At 45.0% G+C, this 18,235-nt stretch overlaps 3 protein-coding genes across 5 annotated transcripts; 2 read left to right on the top strand and 1 right to left on the bottom strand.

The window, feature by feature from the left end:
- Positions 1 to 319: 319 nt before the first annotated feature.
- LOC115564867 (kelch-like protein 5) lies at positions 320 to 5,481 on the top strand. The gene is made up of 7 exons (XM_089264052.1): positions 320 to 480; positions 582 to 1,526; positions 2,180 to 3,223; positions 3,290 to 3,497; positions 3,557 to 3,679; positions 3,761 to 3,997; positions 5,130 to 5,481. The coding sequence occupies exons 2-7, from the start codon at positions 1,261 to 1,263 to the stop codon at positions 5,217 to 5,219; spliced, it is 1,968 nt and encodes a 655-aa protein (XP_089120178.1). The 5' UTR covers positions 320 to 480; positions 582 to 1,260; the 3' UTR covers positions 5,220 to 5,481.
- Positions 5,482 to 5,640: 159 nt separating this feature from the next.
- On the top strand, positions 5,641 to 8,242 carry ric8a (ric8 guanine nucleotide exchange factor A). Its single transcript, XM_030389631.2, has 2 exons — positions 5,641 to 5,848; positions 5,927 to 8,242. The coding sequence occupies exons 1-2, from the start codon at positions 5,768 to 5,770 to the stop codon at positions 7,523 to 7,525; spliced, it is 1,680 nt and encodes a 559-aa protein (XP_030245491.1). The 5' UTR covers positions 5,641 to 5,767; the 3' UTR covers positions 7,526 to 8,242.
- A 110-nt stretch (positions 8,243 to 8,352) lies between these two features.
- Erk7 (Extracellularly regulated kinase 7) lies at positions 8,353 to 17,757 on the bottom strand. Of its 3 annotated transcripts, none has more exons than XM_089264035.1 (8): positions 17,405 to 17,757; positions 17,036 to 17,332; positions 15,376 to 15,946; positions 15,097 to 15,287; positions 14,831 to 15,037; positions 14,047 to 14,208; positions 13,417 to 13,983; positions 8,353 to 12,154 (listed from the first exon to the last, which is right to left on the bottom strand). In XM_089264035.1, the coding sequence occupies exons 3-8, from the start codon at positions 15,595 to 15,597 to the stop codon at positions 9,742 to 9,744; spliced, it is 3,762 nt and encodes a 1,253-aa protein (XP_089120161.1). In that variant the 5' UTR covers positions 15,598 to 15,946; positions 17,036 to 17,332; positions 17,405 to 17,757; the 3' UTR covers positions 8,353 to 9,741. The 3 variants fall into 3 exon arrangements, with proteins under 3 accessions (XP_089120161.1, XP_089120159.1, XP_089120160.1); XM_089264033.1 differs by having other exon boundaries at positions 17,409 to 17,757; XM_089264034.1 differs by having other exon boundaries at positions 17,040 to 17,332; positions 17,409 to 17,757.
- Between the last annotated feature and the right edge of the window lie 478 nt (positions 17,758 to 18,235).

Genomic DNA, 18,235 nt, shown 5'->3' with positions numbered 1-18,235 from the left:
AGTGCTCAAAAACGGATTTATATGGATACGGCAACGCCGTTAAAAACCTCAAATTGGACTGAGTTAACTACAAAAGTCAAGCTTTGACCGTCAGCAACAAACAAAATGTGAATCGTAAATGCTGTTATTGCTAATCAGCTCAAATAAGTAAATGGACAGAAAGGTTTGATAAGCGTGTATGTGTGTGTACCATAGTGCGATTATAATTAGACGCGTCGTCAGTTTTAGTTTATCAAATGTCATTCATTTGAATGGGTTTGCGATGCTATCAATTTTAATAGATATGGTAACGCTGTGACAAAGTCCAGTTAACTCCGGCAGTCGAGCTTTGGCTGGCAACGCCGTAACTAGTGACGATAGCAAGCAAAATGAAAACATCAAACGCTGTTATTGTTGTTGCTCTTGTTATTATTGGTCCGCTGTGTGCCAAATGAAATACATAAATAGACAGCTGTAGTTAGTTGTTTTTGATAAGTGTAAGTGTGCGGATTATGCTTAGTCACGGACTCAGTTTCAGTGCGCAATTGACATTAATTTTGAATGTGTGTTTCCTGTGTAATTGCATTTGCAGCTAGCAGCAGCAGTAGCCATCGTCCATTGGTCAAAGCAGAGATCGAGGCATAAACAAAGCAAATCAAAGCAAAGCAAAAGCAGTGCAGCAGCGACAGCGACAGCAGCAGCAGCGCTGAATTCCCGGACGCAGTAAAAGTTCTTTGTCTGCGCGACGAGGCAGAAACAGCGAAGCTGACTGCGACAGCCATCGTACGTGCGTCGCTGTTGAATTTGCAGTTGTTTGTTGACATCGAACGGGCGCGACGTCTCAGCGCTGTTATAGTTGGAGTTGGTGTGCGAATGTGTGAGCGCGTCTGTGTGCATGTGCATGCATGTATGTGTGTGTGTCTGCGTCTGCGCCTTTATGTATAAGTGTGCGAGACGAGAAATGCAAGTGCACCTAAACAAAGCAACAGCTTACTACGCGCCATAACAACAGCAGGAGCCTCACAGTCATTCAAACTAGGCAGTGCAACGCGGACGTTAGCTTCTCAAGACGCGAGCGTAACGTAAACAAAAGAAAGCTGGCAAATTTACTGCTGCTGCTGCTGCTTAAATTGCCAATGGTGATGCTGTTGCTGCTGCAATTGCAACGCGCAACAAATTGACATGCACTAAGAAGGACGATAAACGCAAGCAACAAGGGCAGCTAACATACCGTTACCAGGATTTGCAATACATTTTACTAACAACAACAACAAACGAAAAATGTCATCTGTAAATGTGAACCAAAAGGAGAGTCCCAGTCGGGACTCGACTGCCTCAACATCGGGCCACATCTCGATGATGGCCGAGAATACGTTGGAATCATTGTCGCGAGACTACAGCCTGGTTAGCCTCAATTCGGCTGGCAGCCAGGACGAGTTCTTTCGCTGTCGCGATCACGCGGACAGCGTACTGAAGCGCATGCAGCTGTATGTGGACAGCCAGCAGCTGTGCGATGTGGTGCTCATCGCTGGCATCGATGGCAAACGGTAAGTGAACAAGCCAAGCAGACAAAGAATGGAAAGTTGTAGCAATGCGCAAAAATCGAGAAAAAAGAATAAATAAAAAAAAAAAAAAGAGACATCTTTGCACACTCAGTCCATTCCCAGCAACCAATTTGACTTATTAGCAATTCACCATTCGGCATATACATATGTATACCCTGCACTCTTCCTCCTCCTTTTGCACTGTCAGTCGGTTCTTTGTGTCCGTTCGCACACCCGTTTCCCAAGGCAGCAACGCAATTCCAACAGTAAACACAACACTAATTGCACTCTTGCATGCTCGCCAAGGCTCTCGCTCTCTTTCTCACTCACTCTCTCTGTCAAGCTGATGATCTTGTTGAATGCAGTGTGAAAGAGAAAGCGATATGCAACCATTGAGGAGAGCGGCAGAGTGATTGAGATGTGCTTTGTACAGTGGTAAAAGCGTATGTAATTTGCAGTCAAATAATAAACAAGTTAAATATGAATATATTGTTGCTTTTATTAAATTTTGACTGTATCTTTTTGTTGAAGATTACACTGTGTATGAGATATGCTATCTAAAAATGATTTGATTTCGCTTTTATTAATATGTTATTGACAGAGTCGAAATAAATTTGTTTTAATCAAATAAATTAAAACTAATTCTTTTTTTATAGGGTGCCTGCTCACCGCTTGGTGCTATCCGCTTCGAGTGCATACTTTTCAGCAATGTTTACGGGCTCGCTGCGCGAGACCACGGAGCACGATGTGACCCTGGGCGAGGTCCATGGCGATGCACTGCAGCTGCTTGTGCAGTATTGCTATACAGGATATATTGAGCTGCGCGAGGATACGGTGGAAACGCTGCTTGCCACGGCCTGTTTGCTGCAGCTGAACTCTGTGGTCACGGCCTGCTGCAACTTTTTGGCCCGCCAGCTGCATCCATCCAACTGCCTGGGATTTGCGTTCTTTGCTGAGCAGCAGAGCTGCACGGCTTTGTTGCGGCTGGCGCAGGCGTATACCTGCCAGTACTTCATGCAGGTCTGCCAAAATCAGGAGTTCTTCCAGCTCAACGCCGATCAACTGGGCAAGCTGCTGTGCAGCAATGATCTCAATGTGCCCTCCGAGCAAGATGTCTTCCATAGCCTGATGTCGTGGGTGCGCCACGATGCCCCCAACCGTGAGCAGTACATTGGCGAGCTACTCGCCCTGGTGCGCCTTCCACTGCTGCAGCCGGTCTTCATAATGGATCACGTGGAGAACGTCTGCACCACCAATGAGTGCCAACAGCTTGTGATGGAGGCCCTAAAATGGCACCTAATGCCCGAGCGGCGCTCACGCATCGCCACCGAACGCACAACGCCCCGTAAATCGACAGTCGGCCGACTGCTGGCTGTGGGCGGCATGGATGCGCACAAGGGTGCCATAACAATCGAAAGTTACTGCCCGCGTCTGGACAAGTGGACGCCGTGGAAGCACATGACCGGACGTCGTCTGCAGTTTGGCGCAGCTGTCATGGAAGACAAGCTGATTTTGGTAGGCGGACGCGACGGTCTGAAGACCTTGAATACCGTAGAGAGCCTCGACTTGAACACAATGGCCTGGGTGCCACTGAATCCAATGACAACGCCACGTCATGGCCTGGGTGTGGCCGTGCTCGAGGGTCCGCTCTATGCGGTGGGGGGACACGATGGCTGGAGCTATCTAAATACGGTCGAACGGTAAGCTGATATTCCTCTCATTGTCAATTGCAAATTAACTGAAATGTAATCGATATATTTAAACAGCTGGGATCCAAGTGCCCGTACCTGGAGCTATGTGGCACCCATGTCATCGATGCGTTCAACAGCTGGCGTTGCGGTGCTGGGCGGTCGTCTCTATGCAGTGGGCGGACGCGATGGCTCCGTTTGCCATCGATCCATCGAATGCTACGATCCGCACACAAACAAATGGACACTGCTCGCCCCAATGAATCGACGACGCGGTGGCGTTGGCGTAAGCATGCTCCTTTAGCAGTCTATCGTAATCATTCTAATCTATATTCCTTGCTGCAGGTGACTGTGGCAAATGGGTATCTCTATGCGCTTGGAGGTCACGACTGCCCCGCCAGCAATCCCATGGTCTGTCGCACTGAAACCGTTGAACGTTACGATCCGGCCAACGATACCTGGACACTGGTAAGATTTTTTGGGCTAAAGTCCACATTGATTAGGTTTCTATAGACTTTTTCTTTGTTTTTACTTATAATCTCGAATCAGATTTGTTCGCTGGCTCTGGGACGCGATGCGATCGGCTGTGCTCTGCTTGGTGATCGTTTGATTGTTGTCGGCGGCTATGATGGCAATCATGCCTTGAAGACCGTCGAGGAATATGATCCGGTGCGCAATGGCTGGAATGAGCTAGCGCCCATGTCGTTTCCACGTGCTGGCGCTTGTGTTGTTGCCATACCGAATGTTATACCGGCAGCCGCTCCACTGCCGCCGGCCAGTGCAACAGTTTAGTTCTGCTTCAATTCATTGTTGTTGTTAATGTTGTTGTTGTTGCCGTTGTCGTAGTAGTAGTAGTGTGCGTGAGCGTGTGCGTGTGTGTATATGTGCGTCTGTGTGAGTGAGCTGCACTGCTATTCCTATTGCCTACTACCTATTATATTATAGCTTCATATATACATACATATATTTCTCATTACACGCAATACGAGCATTGTGTTGCGCTTGGTCCGTTCGTCCAATCACCGATTGATTCCAGCTCTATCCGGTGTGAAATTTCTTGGTACTTGGTACGCAGAGACACACACACATACATATATACTTACATACACACACACACAAACACACACAGAGACAGAAGCATTTAAACCGCTGTTGCTCTACACAAAACGTAATCTCATTCCTAGTGATACGAAACTGAAAAAAAGACAATGCTCAAGCGCCTGCCCAGTGACCAGTAACCAGTGGAAAGAAACATAAAACAAATGCATGATGCAAGGCTTTCAAACGCATTCCCAACTAAATCGTTTTCTATTTACACATATATATTTATAATTTATATATATACCTATTTTAATGTATTCTGATATTATTTTGCTTTATGTAATCTCAACACATATTCCTGTTATGTATGTATGTAACTATCATTGCCTATCCAGAGCTTCATATGCATGCATGCTTGCATGCAGGTGCATGTGTTTTACCTGGTGACAGTTCCATCACCTACACACAAAACATATACATATATTTATTTATACATAAATAAGACTGTGCCAGTTAAATGGCCTAAACATATTTGATTTGCTCATATTTATACATACATGCATTCATACAGCCATACATACATACATACATATGCATGCATGCGAAGTATACAACAAATACTTTGGTTTCTGCATATTCATATAAATTAAATTAAAATTTAATAGTGCAATCTTTTAATTTTTGGAATCATAATTTATTTAAATTGTTTTTGTTTACATTAAATTTCCATTTTTCTATCTTTTTTTTTCAAATATTTCGATATCACCTGTGTATGTGTGTATGGTCAATAAGCATTTATTTCTAATTGTTTTTTATTTTTTTCTTTCTTTTCCCTTTTCAAATATTTTTCTTTCTGCATTTATGCATATTTTTGTAGAAGAAGAAGAAGTGGAAGCCAGTTAGATTGGATCCAATCTGCTATAGTCGTCGTAGATCCGTCGAATTTCTCGACTACTATAATATGTAATTACGAAAACTATAAACATTTAAGAAAAAAAGAAAAAAAAAACAATACAAAAATAAGTTGAATCAAAAAAAAAAAAAAAAAACGTAAGCCAATACAAGTGGTAATTTTATATATATTACTTACGTATTATTTTCTACAAAAACATATATTTATATTTTTACACAATCAAAAGAAAACATACACTACGCATAAATGTATACACTGAATATGTATTTTTTGTAATAAAATATATTCTTTATTTATATGTACAGTAAAATGTAAATTTCACCGCATTTTAGTTGAACAAAAACAAAATGTGAACAATTTAAATATTAACCGCCTTTTTTTTAACTGACCAAACATTTCAGTATTCTTTTTAGGTATTTTTGCACTTCTAGCCTTTGCGGTCATACCGATAAAAAGTCACCACTCTTTGTTAGTATTTTATACCGATTTTCATAGTATATTTTAGTACATGTCCATTATTGACATTGAGCTGCGAACACAATTGAATTATATTCAAATCCAATTAGTAAACATTTGCATTGGCAATTGTTGAAGTCAGCATCATGGATGCGGAGCAGCTGAAACGGCTTGAGCGCAAAGAAACCGCCCACATCGCTGACATACTTACCCAGTTTAATACGAAGGTAAGGGCACAAAGCCACCAGCACCACCCTCACTTTTTTAGCTGTGACTAATGTTTGTTGAGTGGCGGCTGTCCGCAGAATGCAGATTTGCTGGTCTTTGATAGCTTTCATACGGACAATCTGTGGCATGATCTCTGGCTGGCCATATTTGGAATACTGGATGACGAGAGTTTATCATCATTACACGTTCAATGCCTCAACACCGTGCGCATTCTAACGCGAGACGAGTTCAGCCTGCAGACGCACTACATAGAGCAGGAGCTGGGCACGCTTTTATATCTGGCCCGCATCAATGGCAGCGCCAGCAGCGACAGCGACGACGACGGCACGCTGCCCCAACTAACTCTGAGCGATGGCGAAGCTGATGTCATTGCCGAATCCTTGAAATGTATCTGCAATTTGGTCTACCAAAGCGCCGACTGCCGGCGCCAGTGTCTGCGCCAGCACAGCCTCGACGCGATTGTGAAACGCTTGAATAGTGCCACCTCCTGTGCGACACGCTATCCAAGCACCCTGGAGTACTATGATATGAAACTGTTGTTCCTGCTCACCGCACTGGAGCCAACAGCGCGCACACGCCTACAAATCGATCTCAATGGACTAACCTACATGACCAACTGGTTGGACGACAAGCTGACCGAGTCTGCGACGGCAGCGGTCACTGACGAGCAGCTGAACATTATCTGTGAGCTGCTCAAGGTCATGTTCACCGTGACCAGTGCGCCGGACAAGAGTCCCAACGAGTATGAGATTCAAAGCCTCCACTTGACCGGCGTTCTGCGCGAGCTACTATTGCGCTTTGGCAACCTCTCCACGGAACGGGAGCGTGCTGTGGTTACGCATGCCATCAATCTGCTGACCAATATCTCTGGCAGCTGCCTGAGCGAGCTGTTGGTCAAGTGCAGCAATGCCGAAACGGGGACAGAGAACGAGGCAGTCGGTGCCAATGCGAAATGCTGTGCCGTCTGCTTCGAGAAGCGCAACGTGCGCAGCCTGGCCGTACTATTGGATTATCTGCGCGGTGGACTCGCCCAGCAGGAGTCCGAGGCCAGTTCCCATGAGCTGCTGTCGCCAGTGCTGACGGTGCTGGTGAAGTGTGCTCGCAGCAATCGCACCATGCGCCACTATTTGCGAAAGGAGATCCTGCCGCCGCTAAAGGATGTGAGCAAGCGGCCAGAGGTTGGCAACGAGCTGCGCAATCATCTCTGCCGTTTTCTCACACTGCCGGCCATGATCCTGCGCGACCTGTCCGCCGAGCTGCTGTTTGTCCTCTGCAAGGAGGACGTCGGTCGCATGATCAAATATACGGGCTATGGCAATGCGGCCGGGCTGTTTGCAAAGCGCGGCGTGCTCGACTGTCGGCGCATCGAGGGCACCGACTACTCCTCGGACAGCGAGGACAGCGACACGGAGGAGTATAAACAGCAGCAGCAGTCCTTCAATCCCGTGCTGGGCTGTGTCGAGCAGCCCAAGCGCAATCCGCTCGAGGGCATGTCCGAGGAGCAGAAGGAGTACGAGGCACTGCAATTGGTCAATTTGCTGGAACAGCTACGCAAGGATGGCATTGTGCAGCCGGCACTAATCGACAAGGATGGCAAGCCGCAGCCCCTGGAGCATATACTGCAGCTGCAGGAGGAGCTGCCGCAGCAGCAATTCGAACAGAAACGCAAAACCTAAACGTCGGATCGCAACCTTAACGCAATCCTTCGTCTCAACATGCAATACAATCGTTTGGGGTCTTCCAACTCGCAGCACCAGCGTCAAATTTTTGGAAGCTGATAGATAGCTAACACCCATTACTAAAGTGGATAACTTTTATCCATTAATCTTTGATACTACGAACACAATCTATGCCCGCTAATATTCCAGTATACATTTACTAAGCTAACACTTAACTAGGGCCAACATCCAGAGCTAAACACGGACTTGGAGCAACCAGCAGAGAGATCTTCTCTGAACCTCTTTAACGACTTTGTAAGTGAGAATTTTTGTCATTTATCTCCACTGTATTACCGCTTAAGCTCAACGTCAAACTACAACTTCAAAAGAGAAGTATATGCAAAAACAGAGACCTAAGAATTAATGTTAACAAAATATTAATAAATAGTAGACAAAAAAAAAAAAAAAAAAAAAAAAACACATACATTTTTCGATTCCTTATGCGTAGATTAAAATCTATTTAGAGCTTTATTGTGTTCAATTTTGATAGTCAGTTGGGCTCAGTTGCCTATATAGATTAACTCTACTATATATATACACACGAATCATATAAATGTACTTCTATAGTTGCTGATACTAATTATATTTATATGTATATTCATATTATATTAAAAATCCAAAACTCTCAGCGAAGAAACTTTTTTTTCCCAAAATAAATCAAATATACCATAATAATTATCCATGGTTTTTCAAATCAGTAATTTACACAATATGGATCTGAGTTAAGTATTTATTCGAATATAATTGTTCGAAGTATTTCAACATTATAATAAATAGCGTTCCGTGTATATTGTTTGTCCGAAATGTCGTCCCGAAATATAGAAATTGCAGTATAATTCCGAATTTTTAGCTACGTCTATTTTCATTTATATTTCTAATTTATATAGTATACGCATTTACGAGGATGGCCTAAAAAATTCCCCCCCACTAAATGCTCAATTTGCCTTAAACTAAAATTTTCTTATATCTTTCTAAGATATAGATAGTCGTAAATAAAAATAATCATAAAAATCTTAAACTATAATAAATTATTTAAAAAAAATAAATAAGTAAATAATAAGTTCTTCCCCATGGCCGGGCATGATCGACTGGGCAATGCTCTATAGCCCTATGAGAAGAGCCACCATTTTTTGTATGAATGCAAACCAAATACAATCACACATCAAATCATAATCACACACACTCACATGGCGCAAAGCGAGTGGTATATTATGGTTCTAGAGATATTCTTCTGATCTAATTTTCCATTTAATCACATCATAGATATTTGCCAAGGAGGATATTACAAGAGATATGGCTAAGTCGGAAATATGTACAAATGAACTGCATAGTCAATATCAAGATTTCAGATACTGGAATCTGTATGTATATATATATCATCTCTTTATGGCTCTCGAAACCAACTCACAATCTATCGATATTTATCGATCATAGGCTATTGTTAATAAGCTACCGAGAAAAAAGATAATCCTATGCTGCGTACAGCCGATTATATATAGGTAATCTCGAGCTTTAGCCATCATCTGTCGATTAACTTAGTATATCGATAAGAATATGTAGAATTTGTTAGGGCCATATTAATAATACTTCGATATATATCGAGATACACACATCTATGTAATATTCATGAATCGTACTTGGCATTTGAAGATCTATGGCGCCATTGACTAGACCAAATATATTTGTACGTCATGAGTTCTCATGCAGCATTTCCTATTGATTTCTCTAACCGATTCCCTGGCTGTATAGCCATCTATGCCTATCTCTCGCCCGATTTTGTTCATTGATCATAACCCAATTTAAACCTCAAGCGAATCTAACTCTACGCACATTCACTATGATTATATATATATATATATATATATATATATATATATGTTTGTGCATGTGCAAGTGTGTATGTAGGTGTGTGCTTGTGTGTGTGTGTGTGTAAAATGTGTTGCCTAATGCCCTGCTTCTTTCCGCCGCACCTAGGACCTATTTATGTATCTACCCCACCCTAAGTAAGGTTTTCTTTCCGTTTCATCCTAAGACGGAAGATTTCTTTCGTTATGTATCGTTTCTTCTAGCTGTTTTCCTGTCTTCTTCTTCATCAAACCTTGCTAGATTTTTTTTTAGGGTTTTTGTTTTGTTGTTGTTTTTTTTTGGGGGGTTTTTTAAATTTTAGCCGGAACTTATTTACGGGTAGCATGCGATCCATTGTAGCCATCAACGAAATTGGCCTCCTGAATGCGCAGGCGATCGCACTTGGGCGCCAGCGAATGATGCCGCTTGGCATTGTGTCCATGGGCATGGTGCCTCTTGTGCCAGACATTCTCGTAGCCAGCCTTGGTACTCCCTACCGGAAAGTAGTTGGAGTAAGCGTGTGCCAGCTTGTGCGAGTGCTGGACCAGCGAGGATGCTCTGATGCCTTTGGTGTGCGTGGACATTGAGGAGGGTGGACGACCGGAGGTCGATGTGCCATGGCAGTCGAACAGTGGCGGGACATGACAGCTGCTCGTCTTGTAAACATTGGACAGATTGGGCAGCTCGTAGGCATTGGCATCGCTCTCGTCGCGGGCGAGAAACTCGCGCAGCTGCAGCTGCTTCTGTTTATCCCGATCGAGTTTCGGGTGATCCGCCTCAACGCCGGAGTCGCTCTGTGGCGTTTTAACGGTGCTCTTTACGATCGACGATGGCAGTATCGGCGTATTTTCGCACTTGTTGCTCTGCGCCGACGTTGGGGAGTGCAGCAAGCGTTCGATATGATGGCGCAATCCTTGCTTGTTCAGTAGCTGTTGGTTGTCCTGGACGTAGTGGAACAGCTGGCGCTTGCACTTGGCCATCTCCTCCTCCAGCCGGAGCAGACGCGTCTTATAGCAAATGAATGCCGCCGATGCGTTCGACGCCTGCAACGCATGATCTGTCTTCTCGTCCACCGAGACCACTTTGTCCACTGGCCGGATGGTTCCGTCTGGCGTAAAGAAGCGATCGGGCCTGGTGCCGGGACTGAGGTAGCTCGCCCGACGCGGGTGGCGTTGAAAGCGAACCGCATTGCCCGTGGACTCCCGGACCATTTTACGCATCTGATGCTTTGGTGGGAGGTGAGTGCGCTGATTCCCGCCGTCAGCATCGTTGCTATTACATTTTTTCTGCTGCAGCTCGCGATGCTCCAGCTGCATTCGCTCCAGGGCTGTGCTCAGCTCCACGGATTTCTGATCCCTGCGCTGTTGCTCCTCCGCAGAGGGGTTCTGGCTGGCCACAGCATCGGACGGAGCAAATCCCAAAATCGGCGAACACGCGTGCATCGTTCGCGATGAATCGGAACTATTGGACGAGGAGCGTCGAGGAGCCGGCGCATGCCTGTGAGCCGGATCGAAACGCAGGGCCTTGGAATGGTGTCGTTCCGCGGCTTTTGTTTGAGCGTACTCCTTCAACTGCTGCTTGAAAGCCGCTGTTCTGGACTTGGCCAAGCCTGATGGGCTCACCTGGCGGGGGCGCGCTATGTGCTCTTTATATTTGTTAGCCGACTCGGCCGGATGCGATGCGCCTTGATTACGTGGAATTGATCGCCGGTGCTGCTCCTCGGCTTTGGCCTTGGCAATGCGTCGCTCCTTGCATTCGCGGCGCAATTTCCTCACTCTCGCCCTCAGATGAGCCGTGGAGCACAGCCCCTCGCCGACCACCTCGACTTCTGACGCCGCCGGCGGAGACTCCTCCCACAGATGCAGCGGTGGCACCACTGTGCCCGAATGGCTCTTCACTGGCGTCCGCCACACACCACCTATGCAGCGCGGAGCTGTGGCAGCCACTGTGGATGTGGCTGAGGTTGTGGCTGTGGCTGTGGCTGTGGCTGAAGCTGAGTCTGTGGCTGTCGCAGTCTCTGCAGCTGCCAATTCTCGACGCAATGCCACGTGTGCTGATTCCCCTGGACGACGTATATACCTGGATTCACTCGAACAGCGTTTGCTCCCATGCTGCTGCTGCTCTTGCTGCTTTTGTTGTTGTTTTTGCTGTTGCTGCTCCTGCTGCTGTTGCTGTTGTTGCTGCTGCTGCTCCTGCTGTTGCTGCTGCTGCTCTTGCTGTTGCTGCTGCTGCTGCTGCTGCTGCTGCTCCTGCTGTGGCTGCTGATTCTGTTTCAATTTCTCCTGATGCTCCCTTTCTAGAAGCTGTTCTATCCGCCGCAGCTCCTGCTGCGCCAACCGGTGCTCTATCCGCTGCTGCTGCTCCTGCAAGTGTCGTACTTTTATCATTTGCTCTTCGTACAGCTTATCCCGTCGCTCCTGCTCCTGTAGCTGTTGCTGTACCCTAAGCTGGTGTTGCTGTATCCGCTCCTGTTGCAGCTGCCGTTGCCGTTGCCGTTGCCATTTCTGCAGCTGTTGGTGTGTCAAATGTTGCTGCTGCTGCTGCTGCTGCTGAAGCAGATGCGAGTGCGGGTGCTGATGATGGTGCGGGTGCGAGTGTTGGTGTTGGTGTGATTGTAATTGTGTTTGTGTGTGGAAGTGTTGCTGCTTCTGTTGCTCCTCAACCCAGGCCTTGGTCAATGGGGAAATCGGCGGTCCGGACGGATCCGTTTGCACAGTGGACTGAGAACTGCTTGCGGATGGTCTGAAGCGAGTGGGGGAAGAGTGAAGAGGTGAAGTGGATTTGGAAAGTGTAACAGACGTAAGACGTAGGCTTTGGTGTGTGCTTCAGGTGCAGTTGGGCTCCAGTAGTAGATTTCTATAAGCCTCGTCAAATATACCTAAAACTATCTATATAATACTCAAAGTATTCCGTTTGCCTGACCCTATCTAACACCTACCTAGTCTATATATAGCAATATGACAACCTTGATAGCATTCGCATCTATAGATAATCTCAATCATCTAATCTCAATCTAATCTAAATTTATATTCTTAGGCCTGATTACATCTACTTCCATCTCAAGGATGAGTCTAGCCAAGTGGTTCCAGTTTTATAGCGAAGCACGAGCACTATATTTATTTTATTTAGTTCAACAATAGATTCTCTTAAATATACGAAAAAAAAAGTCTACTGTGCATAATACTCGTTCACGATTTGAAAACAAAGTATATTAGATATAAGAGTACTCTAGTTGAGGCTGCTTGGCGAGGGGATACCCTGAACCCTGTGTAGAGGGCGAGAAATTGACAGCCGGACGTACAGACGAATGCACGGACAGACAGATATAGTAGCTGTTTCAACTCAGGTCGTCGTTTAATCAGGAATATATTTAAATACTGTAAAGAATCTGCCACGCCTCTTTCTGTAAACTTGCATACCCGACATTCTCATTTCCATCAAGTTCAGGTCTCTTAACAGGCAAGGATAGACTCGTAAATAGAACCAATCTAACCCCCTTCCCCATCGTAAACGAGTATTAAAACAGATAGAGTAAAGGCCTAGTCTTAATGGGGAATGGATCTAAGGATAGGTCGCTTGACGCTGAGCTGAGCGCGAATAATGTCGCTGTTGTTGTCGTTGTTGTTGTTGTTGTTGTCGCTGTTGTTGTAAGCTCGTTGAATGCGATGCTGGAGCTGAAATGGAAGTGCTCGCAGATGTGGATGCGGATATGGCAGAGGATGTCTCTAGTCCACTTTTAGCTAGAGCTGCACGCTGTTGCCTACAGTTTGTTGTAGTCGTTGTTGTTGTTGTTGGCTTTGTCTTAGTTGTTGCTGCCGTGCTGAACGCCGTCGTCGCTGTGGATGACGACGAACGTCTATGCTATAAGCGACGACACCTGCAAAATGAAGCAATCGAGCGAGCAGCTAGATCAGCATACTCCAAGCACTCGCACCGCCCATGCTTCGCACCACCCAAGCCACACCACAAGGAAACAAGATGGGGGGGGAGGGGGATGAACTCACCTGGATTTCGATTCAGATCGCGCATCGCTCGGCGTCTGGCTCGACGGCTGATCGGAGCTAGCCGTTGAGATTACTGGTGTAGTGCTCGAGTGGCTTTCACTGGATCGCAGTTCGGGCGCGATCATTTCGTAGAGCGTCGAACGGTACTCATCGACGCCGTAGCGCGTATCGTCGTCCAACGGCGGCCGGATGTCGGCACGCAGCTCCATGTTCGCCGAGGAGGTGCGAAAGCGATGCACATACGAGTGGGCGATGGCCTCCTTGGCGGTCAGCCGCCCTTCCGGATCGAGCACCAGCAGTGACTTTACCAAGGACAATGCATCGTCACAGCAATTGCGCAGTATCTCGTCCAGAGAGTAACGGCGGTCCCGCACGATCTTCTTGCTGAGCAGCACCGACCCGAAGCTGGCTCCGATGGATTCGATATCGCGATCCGTCACCTCCGGCAGCGCACTCACTATCTTCTCAATCTGATTGATGGTGCTGGTGCCCTGGAAGAGCGGCTTCTGGCGTATCATCTCGCCCAGTATGCAGCCCAGACTCCACATATCAATGCCCTTCGTATACCTAATGCCAAGAATAATCAAAGTAAGATTTAAAAGAATTGCGACTATTCTACGTGGCGCTTACTTGCGACTGGCCACCAGAATTTCGGGTGCTCGATACCAACGGGTCGCCACATAATCTGTCAGCATCGCCTCGTTATCCAGCTCCTCCTTACAATCCAAATCCGCGTTGCTTCGCCGCCTCGTGCACAGAGTGCGCGCCAGACCAAAGTCGGCTACCTTAAGCCTATGGGAATATATGCAATGACAATGACAATGACAATGACAATGACAATGACAATGACAATGACAATGACAATGACAATGACAATGACAACGACAATGACAATGACAATGACAATGACAATGACAATGACAATGACAACGACAATGACAATGACAATGACAATGACAATGACAATGACAATGACAATGACAATGACAATGACAATGACAATGACAATGACAATGACAATGACAATGACAATGACAATGACAATGACAATGACAATGACAATGACAATGACAATGACAATGACAATGACAATGACAATGACAATGACAATGACAATGACAATGACAATGACAATGACAATGACAATGACAATGACAATGACAATGACAATGACAATGACAATGACAATGACAATGACAATGACAATGACAATGACAATGACAATGACAATGACAATGACAATGGCAATGGCAATGACAATGGCAATGGCAATGACAATGGCAATGACAATGACAATGCCAATGACAATGACAATGACAATGACAATGACAATGACAATGACAATGACAATGACAATGACAATGACAATGACAATGACAATGACAATGACAATGACAATGACAAATATACCTACCTGCACTTGCTATCGATCAGAATGTTGCTTGGCTTGAGATCCCTGTGGATGACGTTGCCGGAGTGCATATACTTGATCGCATTGATCAGCTGATACATGACGAAGCGCTTGTGTATGTCCTTGAGGACATCGCCCTTTTTGATGACATTGTGCAGATCGCTGTCCATGAACTCGAAGACCAAATAGAAGTCCAGATTGTTCGCAGCTCTGCAAAGAGTAAACTTAAAGAGCATCAGCAGAAATGATGAGAGAGCTCTGGCGCCTACTTGAAGATGTCCAGCATCCGAATGATGTTCGGATGATGCCGAAAGGCGCGCAGGAAGACGACCTCGCGATAGGTGCGCTGCGCATCGGTTTCATCCCGGAACGCGTCGTAGATCTTCTTGAGTGCCACGGTGTCCTTTTGTCGCTTGTCCGTGGCCTTCCACACAATGCCGTAGGCGCCCTTGCCCAGACGCTGCGCATGTACAGCGTACAAAGATCGATCAGTGATCAGCGATAAGCGATAGACGATAGACGATTAGCGATAACAAATTTTTGCCTACCTTGCGCACTTCAAAAAATCGCTCCACATTCTTATCAAGCTCATGTATGCGTCGCTCCTGAGCATTCGCTAGCCGCTCGGCCATTTGCCTGTCCCTCTCCTTATCTCTTTGCTTATCTCTCTGCTTATCCTTCTCCTTATCCTTTTCCCTGTTCCGGTCCTTATGCCGCTCTCTTTCCTTGTACGCAGGCCTGGGCAGTGATTCGTTCTTCCGTATCCGCATGTGTTGAGCTTGATAGTGATACGCCTCCCGCTGCTTATCTGTAACCACCTGCTGTGGTGGCACTGATGGCTGTGGCTGCAGTGGTTGCTGGGGCTGCGGTTGATCGGGCTGCAGCTGTTGTTGGTGTTGTATTTGTATTTGTTGTGCCAGTCGTAGTTGTTGTTGTAGGTGTTCTTGCTGCTCCGCTAGTTTTCGATGCCGACGGCGGTATTTTCGCTTATCCACCTCCAGCTCTGGAATCGCAATATTATCAACGGATCCGCCAACTTTTTGTGCGACGTGCCGCCGGTTGGCTTCGTCCTGTGCGGGCGCCAGTTTGTGGCAAGCACTTCAGCACTTTCTATGGCGGCTGTGGGTGCAAGTGGGTGCTTGAGTGCCTGAGTGGTTGAGTGCTTGAGTGCATGGTGTTAAGTTGTTGCTGCTGTTGCTGTTGCTGTTGCTGTCGCGTGTGAATCGCATTGTAAGAGTCTATCGTCGCCTTCATATGCAGGCCCAAGTATATATATGTGTTTGAAAATGCAACAACAATTACAACAACAGCAAGAACAGCATCATAGGGCAATTTTGATTGAAACGAAATTATTGTTAGATCGATCGAAAAGCGAAAGTGGGCGACAACAGCAACACAACAGCAACAACAACAACAACAGGGCAAACAATTTGGCCTAGCAATGCCAACAAATGGACAAATGGAACCAGGACCCTCAAGTGCCCAGGGCAACGTCATATGTTATTGTTATTGTTATTGTTGGTGTCGTTGTCGTTGTCGTTGTCATTGTTGTTGCAATTGCCAGCAAATGCCAGCCCCACAAAAAACAATCAAACAACGCCTCAAATGCCATCGAATCGTGCATGCAATCGAATATGGAGCAAAATGAATTTGTTTAACAATAAATATATACGAGAGCCCCAATCCCCATCTACTTAAATGTGTGTACTTCAAGACTACACTGATCCAAATCAAATATCACTTTCAATTGGGAACGAATCTGACATTCAGCGAGAACCGTTATAGAAATTCAAATAGAAATAGATTCACAAATTATTACCGCTAGCAGTGAGTCAACATTCAATTATCAATCCTAACGTAATTTGAACATAATTACAATTTCATCATAATTTATACATTCAATCATATAATATCTATTCAATCTTATTCTTATTCAATCAAATATATGCAATGATCAATTAATTATTTGAAATCAATCAATATGAGATAAGATCTATCAATAGAATGTGATATGGCTTCGTAAAGGGATCTACCATAAAATCAATTTCAATTCAAATCAAATTCTTAATGGGAGTGTATTTAGTAAAAGAAATATTAATAGGGATTCTATTCTAAAAGAGAAATAGAAAGTGCAGTGTAGAGCTAGAGAAATAGAATATGTATTGGTTTTGGCCCAGGTACTACTGGAGTTGGCGCCATGCATGTCACTTACCTGCCGATGGATGGATGGATTGATGGATGGATGGGAGCTAAGCCCGGAGCTGGAGGCCCCTAAGTGTTCCACTTGGAAGAGCCAAGCTGTGGCGACTCGTTGGCAATCGAACTATGAGCGGCTATTGCGGTGCTGACAACATCAACTTACAATTTGTGCACGATATATGTATATATATATACACACACACACACACAAGCGAAAGAGTGTTTATATGTATATGTCGATATGTTTAAATGAAATCACGAATAATTAGAATTGTGTATTAGAACGAATGTTGAATCCAAATGCAACTGTGAAAGGAATATGCATGAATGGAATATTTGAAAAGACGTTAGATGCAGTAGATCGAGAAATGCACGCACCCACCTCTAGATGTGTTGTGATATTAATATGAGAAAACGTAAGTGATGGCACAAAAATTGCAGTGGCTCATCGATGAGTGGGTGGATCGATGTTAGTTTGTTTGATTGATTGGTTGATTTATTGAATGAATGATCAGTTCCAGTTGTCCGCTAATCAGTGTACTGTTATTCGGTAACCGCCATCAATTCAAATAAAATGTTGCTGCGCTTCTTGAACCAAATCAAATGTAATGTGTTTTGTTTTAACTGCTGCGGCGACTTTATAATTTGAACGTTTTCCACTTGCGGATCCGCTGAACTTGTCGGAATCACGCCTATCAATTTGAGTGTTGCACTGGAGCACAAATGTATACACATGCACATATATATATATATATATATATATATATATATATATTTACATATACATATATGTATTAACTATGCAAACCGTAAATGTATATGTATGTATATATAAATATATATATATATATATAGGGATAATAGCGTCTCGGTTAACTCGCGTTGTGATTTTTTATAAATTGGATCAAAATTATAATACAAAATTGTGTGTTTTTAATTGTCGAGTTGTGTGGAAGGTATACAAAATATGGATGCTAAATGTGTACGACATTTCTAAAGGTCAACACAACTAATGCCCGGACTACTAAGTTTTCGCACTGTCTCCGGTTTGATTCTGTCAACGTTTACTTTGATATGCGAGCCAACAATATATGCATGCATACACACACAAACACACACACACACTTACATACGTAGTCCTTTTCTGCACTTGTGACTATTAACCGTTTCGTGGTTATGGTTATAGTACCGTTCTTTCTATCATGGCTA

The sequence above is a fragment of the Drosophila navojoa genome, chromosome X (assembly GCF_054131105.1).
Source record: "Drosophila navojoa isolate 15081-1374.11 chromosome X, UAZ_NAV_1.0, whole genome shotgun sequence".
In the NCBI taxonomy this organism is placed as follows: domain Eukaryota; kingdom Metazoa; phylum Arthropoda; class Insecta; order Diptera; family Drosophilidae; genus Drosophila; species Drosophila navojoa.
The sequence above is the reverse complement of the archived record's forward strand: the minus strand, read 5'-3'. Positions and strand labels throughout refer to the sequence as shown.